Source organism: Eurytemora carolleeae, unplaced genomic scaffold (assembly GCF_000591075.1).
Source record: "Eurytemora carolleeae unplaced genomic scaffold, Eaff_2.0 scaffold2014, whole genome shotgun sequence".
Classification (NCBI taxonomy): domain Eukaryota; kingdom Metazoa; phylum Arthropoda; class Copepoda; order Calanoida; family Temoridae; genus Eurytemora; species Eurytemora carolleeae.
In genome coordinates this window covers 26,438-35,357 of record NW_019397909.1, presented here as the reverse complement: position 1 = coordinate 35,357, position 8,920 = coordinate 26,438, and the positions used below count along the sequence as shown (strand labels likewise).

Sequence of the window (8,920 nt, the reverse complement as noted above, 5' to 3'; positions counted from 1 at the left end):
TGTGAGAAACGGAAATTTATCTGAATGGTTTTATAAGCTGCATTCGGGAAAGTAAATAAATTTTTGAATTAAAAGCATCAAAACTTGCCTTCTGATGTTCAATTTGCAACTCCCCCACCCCCCGATCTTCAAAAATATACCCCTGTTTCCTTACCTTAGCTGGAGGAGGATAGTATCTGAGTAAAACTGTTCTCTGATTTTGTCCAGGTTTAGATACAGCAGTCTTCTTCCAGTGTTTCATTATGTGGGAGAAGGAGAGCTTGAGGTGCGCGTCAACACCCTTCAGCTGCAAGTATAATAACGATCAAGCGAGGAATAATATGTAAATATGAACATAACTTCAGATATCTCATCCATCTCATGTTGCCGAAGAGTGTGCAAAACACTTAACAATTTGTACAGCAATAAAATGAAAAAATAATCTGTGTTTTTCAGATATAGCTTCAGATGACCAATATTTAATTGAAGTATTAGGATTTTATCTTGTTACGCTAGATTTTCTGAAGATAGGCAAATTGTAACACCAAATCTAGCACTGGGTTTGGATACCTGCCTGCCTGCCAACCAACCAAACAACCACCCAATCAACCACCCGCCAGACCACCCGGCCGGCCAGCCAGCCACCCATCCACGCAACCAACCAGCCAGCCACCCACCCGCCTGACCAACCAACAAACCTGGAAGTATTTAGTATTGAAGTAGACTAGTGTGTTGAGAAGAACGTGAGGTGAGTGTGCACCGAGCTGCTTGGATTCCCACAGATGTTCTTCCTAAATATTAAAAACTTTGAAAAAAAGTTTATTTATTTTTAACATTCTCTTTGTATGTACATGGCGGAGGCTCACTCAATATTAAATCCAAATCAAATTCCTTTCCCGATCCCGATCCCATCCAATTTGAGCCATATTACCATTCAATTTCTCCATGTCCATTGATAAAAGTGGTAATAGTTTTTATGAATTTTTTGTGTACTTTATCATCAGTGCTAAGGATCCATTCAATTTTGATGCGGATCCGGATCCTGGATCCGCACTGGAAAAAATTGGATCCGGATCCAAATCCGATCCGGATCCGGGTCATTTCTTTAAGATTTACTGAATTTCTTTAACAAAAAATAATTTTCAAATTTTTAGTTTTATTTTTTTTCGCTTAATTTTATCCTAAAACTTGATGACCCATTCAGAAATGAGGAAATATTTATAATCTCTCTTTTTTTCAAAAGTTCAGATTTCGGGGTTAGGAGTTAAAAATTAAAATTAAAAAAATCCGGATCGTGAATATCATAATAAACGTGCTCTAAAGTAATCATAATGCTATAAAGTTTAATTAGGTGTACATTATAGGACGTGTGCTAAAAAGTTTTGATTGGTACCCGGATTTTCTCCATTTTTTTTTTGGATATTTCCAAAATATGTTTTTCAATTGAAATGAAAATAAAATTGAAATCAACTTTATATTTTGACTCCTGCTTTGTTTTAAAGCTTATTTGATCTAGAAATAGCCATATAAGACTAGTACACAAACGTTTCATAAAATTACCTAGAACACTATTATTTTGGCACGACGTGCTAAACAGTTTATGGACTTAAATTTTTTCTATATCTCAAAGGTTCAATCCTTTTTAGATTTAATTTTGTCCAGAGCTGTAGCGAGGAACAAAATATAAGAGAAAGAGAAAATTTCTGTCAAAAACTTTAAACACTGCGCACCAAAATAACAGTGTTATAAATAGTTATTAAAACAATTGAATTCATGAGAAAAAAATGAATAAATCACCTCTATTCTGGTAACAAAGTATCCAAGCTCGTTCATTGGAAGTTTAAACTCTTTCACAACCTAAACATTTGTCATTTTATTTTAATATCAATCATGCTATTATTTAGGGTGTGACAGGGCTGTCGTGTGCATATACTTATTTGGCTTGTCTGTTAGTTTAGTTTTGGTATCCAATAACCGACAATATGACCAAACTGAACAGGTCCAATGCCCGGTCAAGGAAATTATTCTATTTTATTTTTTTCTTTAAAAATCCCCCCTTAAAACAGAAAAAATAGTCATTTAAATGATTAAATTGTTTCAAAAAGAGCTCGCGAAGCGCCCAGGGAGTCCGTAAAATAAAACAACTTTATATCCCTGCAAACATTATTTACCTCGTGCAGTGCAGTTGTGAATCCGTCGAAGTATGCATCTGTAAAAACGTTGTCTATTCGTCCATTCTCAAACAGGAACTCCTTAACAAAATCAAGTCAAGTGTAATGTAGTAAGTTTATTTTTAATATATTATTAAGTTAAACCCCCCCCCCCCTTTACGGTCGTTAAGGAGGGGGTGAGTTAATTAGTTAGTCAATTTGAATAAACGAAAATCAAAATCAGAGTTTTAGAAAACACTTTGCTTTAAATTTTTTTATGTATTTTTTGGAAACGCACAAGCGCAAGGAAATGACACACATTATCCAATTTTTTTTCTAATGTCATTTTCATGCGTTTTTCCGCGGCGCAAGAACGCACGTTTTTGCAAAATAAATTGATATTTTTCAATTGAAAACACACATAAAGAAAAGATAACGCACAAACGCACGGATATATCGACATATAACCCAAATTTTGATTTTGGGGCAGTTTACACCAATACCCTGATCCTTGCTACTTATATCAATCCAATCCTTGTGGGAGACCATGAGGTACTCCAGAATTGAATGCTGTCTAGGTTTGGTAGCTGAAGTAAGTCTGGATTTTATCCATGTTCCGATTCTGCCAGGATCTTCATTATAAGTCTGAATCCAAAGCTCTGCATTATCAGGAATTTGACCCAACTCCTTCTCAGTGACCCTTAAGGTCTTAGCTGTGGTCTTCTGGATGATTCTACTTTCCTTGTCTGCCAGCTGAACTCCGCTTTTCATGGACCCGGTCGCCATGATACACATAGCTGCGAGACACACGTCACGACGAGCCACGCTGCCTGAAACAAACCTAGAATTGGATGATCTAGGGTTTCCAAGGAGTGCTCCAACGATATGAATGTAGTCATGCATCGAAGAGTGCTCAGACACTGAAAGATCGCTTTTCGAAACTATACCCATCGACTTGCAGTATGGGAATGAACTACCGATCTCGCCAATTTCCACAGAGATCAAATGCATTTTAAGCACAGAATCCGCAACAGCTGAGTTTTGTATCCATTTGACGAGTCTAGAAGGTTCACCATCAAATAGTTTCGGGATGAAACAGAAATCCCTGAACCCTCCCATATCCTTCCATTGTGTCCTAACTGTCCCGAAGCGAAGTGGCTGGTCTTCTGTCTCCTTCAGGTACAAGAACCAGTCATAGGCTGCAAGGATATCATCAAGACTGTCTGCTGTGATTCCATTCATCCAAGGTGGATAATTCCAGTTGGATTTGGTTTTCCTGATTGTTTTTCTCAACTGAGCGTGATGAGTGTCATTGTCTGCTCTAAGGTACCTGATTGAAAATAGAACATTCATCAATGTCTCCTTATATTTGGCCTTACTAACATCATTCCCCGGAACATTAACTGCATCCATTTTGTAGAGTGATAATGGAGTAATCTCTGTATTCTTGAAAATTCTGTATTTTGGCGAAACGAACAAATCAATTTCAACTTTCATCTTAAACATGCCGGTGCATGCGAACAGGTACTTCCTGATGTCTGTTGTGGTGATATTCACTCCCGATTGAATCTTCTGGTGTAAGATGGCAATATCATCTAGATCAACATCTGTAATCTTGATTTCATCGGGGTTGTAGTTGTTCCACATTTCCACCGTATCCTGTGCAGTTTTGCCAACTGTTTTCGTTGAACCCACATAAGGGATATCATTCCTGAAAATCACCATCTCCTCACTAGTGCAGGCTTTCCTGTAACCTGACATTCTTCAAATAATGAAATCTCTTTTAGAAGTGAATCAAGCAAATATAAGCTTGGTGGTTTTAGACAGAAGAAGAAAACTTTGAACAGGAAAAATTAGAAGAGGATTTGATTTTTACACTGTCTTTCTTTTCACCGATAGCGACTAAAGACAAATACACAGGATGGCAGATGTCCCATCCCCCCCCTCTACGTCCTACTCGAGATAAAAAACTGGAAAATGTGTAAAACGCCCCCCTCACCCCTCTCCCCCCATCAGGAAAATTTTATTGAAAGTGTGTTAAGAATGTTAGGAATGCAGGAGCTGACTCAACACAGTAACATGACTGAAGCAAAATTTAAAACAAAACAAGGGTGAGAGTAACTTTGCCACTCTCAGAATAAAGAATATATATACAGGGCTCCAAAAATTAGTTTTACCTCTGTAATTTAGCTAACTGCAGAAAACATCCAAAAAATTCATTTATTTTTTTTCAAAATTTGCCAAAGTATGATTGAAGGATAGACAAGGAATGGACGAACAAGAAGAAAGAATGAAAAACAAGAAATATAGAAGTCTCAAAATGTTTCCATCTGATATCATATTGAAATTTAAAAATATTGTAAAATTTAATTGAAATAAATTATTAAAGTTAAAAAACATATTATATATTTTTGAGTGAGATGATGGGCAGATTAATCCAAGTCTGTTTGTACAACTTTGACATTGCTAGCAAGGTATTTTAGCCATACATTAGGTGCTATGGAAACGCCTCAACACGGAAACGGACCCAAAAGTGAGTTTGGGTCCGTTTCCTTCTTTTTTCAAGAATTATCGGAAATCCCTCAATGTTTCCGGTTTTCAAAAAAAGTTTCAAATTCTCAGTTTGTTGATAGGTTTCCTCTTTTTTGGGTCTGTTTCCTCATTTTTTGGGTAATTTTCAGGATGTATATCAAATTATTGGTTTTAGTTGGGTTTGATTTGCATTTTCCACTCATTTCTGGCATTTCCAAACTCCACCTAGTAATGGCTTCATTTCCTAACTTTTAGCTTTCACTTTGTTTTATATTCTTCATTATAGTCATTCATTTTACATTAACTACAAAAAAACTGAATTTATTTTAGGTAAAATAAAAAATAGTTTTACTCTAAGTGGAAAAGGATGTTACTTTTTTAAATCTTTAGAAATGCTACTCTGTAAAACTTTGAAAAAATATTGTCTTTGTTTATATTCTAATTTCCAGAGGCGCAACTAGCACTTTTGCTGGGGGGGCAAAATATTATTTTGTAATGGTTTGGGGTGTGGGGGGGGGGCTTGCCCCCCTTTTAAAAAAATGTTCAAGATAAAAGTGCTTTTTTAAGGATTTGACATCGAAAAAAAGGAATTTATCAGTTGTTGCATGCAGATTTGGTGTTTAATTCAAATTTTTTTTTCTTGTGTTTTTTAAAAATTTATACTTTCAACAACTGTAAAATTAACGATATGAGTCATTCAATTCTGTGCATGTTTGCGCCAAAGAAAATTTGTTAAGTACCTTGTTTAATTGCAGATATAACTACAAGAATTAATCATTTATATATTCTGAAAAAAAACACATCAAAATACATATATAATTTTAATCATCTACATTGAAAAAGGACAGATAATTTTACGTTTTCTCCTGAAGTTATTGAATTTATGATTGATCATTCTATCCAACATTTATAATCCTATTTCATTTTCGATTTTATATAAGTTATATCAAAAAACAGTTATCAAATATGATTATCAGTTAGAAGTTTGCCACGCTCAGTCTCAGAATGTTCTCTAGACTTTGCCACAAATCCAATTATTCTAATCCCTAAACTTTGCACGGAGTGGTGTAAACCTTTGATATTTCAAACTTAGAATATTTACCAAAATAATTCCAAGTTTGAATACAGTTTGGAACTTTTAAAAAAAAAAATTTTAGGGGGAGGGTAAATAACCCCAATAACCCCCCTTATTTACGCCACTGCCCGGTAACTTCTTGTAATTGGATGAAATGTTCTTGAAGGATTTTCAGCATTTTTACTTTTTCTTTTTTACTTTTGATACAACTTTTTATCTTAAACAAAAATGTGTTCTCCATTATTTTGTTCAATCACATTGGGTTTTAAAAGAAAGAAAAGACCAAAATGTTAATCGGTAAAACAAAAGAAGCTCACACAACTCAAGGATGATCATTCTAGTTAATAAAATGGAAAGAGCTAACTCCAACATGAACCAGATCCAAGCGTAAAGCGAAACTTCTGAGTTGAAGCATTTTTCGAAATGTCTTCTTTATACAAATTTTAGGGCGGGGGGTAATTGCCCCCAGGATTCTAGGGGGGTAAATACCCCCAGGATTCGGGGGGGGGGTAAATAACCCCAATAACCCCCCTTATTTATGCTTGGTTATTATTGCTTAGTTGATGATTTGGCAAATATAAAAACAATTTTTCTTACAAATTGACAGTATAATTTTTGTACAATCGTGTCTGAAATCTCATCCTTTGAGGGTAGCCCTGTATATTTCCTATTTTAAAACTTTTTTTGAAAACCGGAAACGGACCCAAAAAATGAGGAAACGGCCCCAAAAAAAGACGAAACCGATCAACAAACTGAGAATTTAAAATTTTTTATGAAAACCGGAAACTGACCAAAAAAAATGAGGAAACAGACCCAATAAAAGACTAAACCGATCCAAAAACTGAGATTTTAAAACTTTTTTTGAAAACCGGAAACGGACCCAAAAAAAGAGGAAACTGATCAACAAACTGAGAATTAAATTTTTTTTTTGAAAACTGGAAACGGACCCAAAAAATGAGGAAACGGACTCAAAAAAAGAGGAAACCGATCAACAAACTGAGAATTTGAAACTTTTTTTGAAAACCGGAAACGAACCCAAAAAATGAGGAAACGGACCCAAAAAAAGAGGAAACCGATCAACAAACTGAGAATTTAAAACTTTTTCTGAAAACTGGAAACGGACCCAAAAAATGAGGAAACGGACTCAAAAAAAGAGGAAACCGATCAACAAACTGAGAATTTGAAACTTTTTTTGAAAACCGGAAACGAACCCAAAAAATGAGGAAACGGACCCAAAAAAAAAAGGAAACCGATCAACAAACTGAGAATTTGAAACTTTTTTTGAAAACCGGAAACGGACCCCAAAAAAAAGAGGAAGCGGACCCAAAAAAAGGAGGAAACAGACCCAAAAAAAGTGGAAACTGATCAACAAACTGAGAATTTACAACTTTTTCTGAAAATCGGAAACGAACCCAACAAAGAGGAAACGGACCCAAAAAAAGAGGAAACCGATCAACAAACTGAGAATTAAAATTTTTTTTTGAAAACCGGAAACGGACCCAAAAAATGAGGAGACGGACCCCAAAAAAGAGGAAACTGATCAACAAACTGAGAATTTGAAACTTTTTTTGAAAACCGGAAACGGACCCAAAAAATGAGGAAACGGATCGAAAATATTGGGAAATCCCTCAAAAATATTGGGAAATCCCTCCACAATATAAGACCCTGATAAACCGGAATCCGACCTAAAATTCGAGGAAACGGATAAAAAAAACGGGAAATTCCTCTAAAAATTGGATTTGAGGGATTTCCGATAATTTTTGAAAAAACAGGAAACGCCTCAAAAAAATTCATTTTGGGGATGTTTCCGTTTTTTTTGGGCCCGATTCCGTGTTGAGGCGTTTCCGTGTTGAGGCGTTTCCATAGCACCATACATTAAATAACTTCAAATAGTGCAGAAAGCTTTCTATTCAAAACTCTGCTGGCATTACAAAGTGGTGATAATGATATTTGTGGAGTTTCCAATCATCAGCTTTGACTTTGGGTGTGAAAAAAAAAATATATTAAAATCATAAATTTTACATATAAGGCTTAGTACTATTTGAAATTTTGGTCCTATTTTGGAAAATGATTTAAGACATACACCACAACACTTTAGGTTCTTGATTTTTTTATTGTGGCATTACAAAGTGATGATAATTTTAATTTTCCACACTCAAAGTCAAAGCTAATGATTGGAAACACCACAATTTTCATTATCACCACTTTGTAATGTCACAATCAAAAAATCAAGATCTTAAAGTGTTGTGGAGTGTGTTTAAAATCATTTTCCCAAAAATGTTCTAAATTACTGGTTTTGATCGAATCATGTAGAAATGGAATCTAAAATAATTAATTGAACATTTGTTGTAAGATTTCATATTTTTTTTTCACATGTTATTAAATAGTTTGACCTCCTCCAAAATTCTAAAGAATGAGGGTGTAATAAGTAAATGTTCCAAATTACCCCTTTTGACTGAACACTGTCAGAATAGAAAGTAAACTAATGAATCCACTTTTTTGTCCAATTTCAAATTTTTTTGCATTAGTTAGGTATTGAATAGGTTGACCTCCTCCAAAAGAAATTAGTGCAAAATCTTAAACAATGAGTGTGTAATTAGAAAATGTTCCAAATTACCGGTTTCGACCGAAATTGATATAGATAGAGCTAAAAATTCTGAAATGTAACTAATTAGATAACCCAGCCTACTTACTTTCAAAGTAATTTCGGATTCTAATCATGCAGCCTAATTATGTTGAGCAGGAGTCCAGTGGAAGGAGTGGAGAGGAGGTGGTGAAGGGAAGGAAGAAGGTGGTGATGGAGTTGAAGAAGGTGGCAGCAGAGAGAGATGGATGAACTGCTGTGAAGGTGACGGAGACTGCTGTTCAGTGCAGCGGAAGGAGTGGAAGTGGTCTGGAGAAGGTGGTGGAGCGGAGGCAAAAGGTGAAGGTGGCAGCAGAGAAGGAGAAGAAGGACAGAATGTGGAAGGAGCTCCTTGAGCAGAATAGGAGAGAGAGGAGAGAGAGGAAGGTGTGGAAGCAGATGGAGAAGCATCTGGAGGAAGAGATGAATGAGTGTGAGAAGCAGAGTGAGCAGTGCAGGAAGGTGTGGAAGATGAGTGTGGCAGCAGAAGAGGATGGATGGACTTCTGTGAAGGGTAGGCGTGAGAAGGAGTGAGGAGGAGTTCCCTTCCTTTGAGAAGGA

General features: G+C 35.7%; 1 protein-coding gene across 1 annotated transcript; it reads right to left on the bottom strand.

Annotated features, from left to right (window-relative positions):
• Window positions 1-140: 140 nt before the first annotated feature.
• Window positions 141-2,252, bottom strand: LOC111716287 (glutamine-rich protein 1-like; the record flags this gene model as incomplete). The annotated part of the gene is made up of 4 exons (XM_023491726.1): window positions 2,151-2,252; window positions 1,777-1,836; window positions 678-770; window positions 141-286 (listed from the first exon to the last, which is right to left on the bottom strand). Coding segments are annotated over exons 2-4 (275 nt in total), but the record flags the coding sequence as incomplete, so codon positions are not given.
• Between the last annotated feature and the right edge of the window lie 6,668 nt (window positions 2,253-8,920).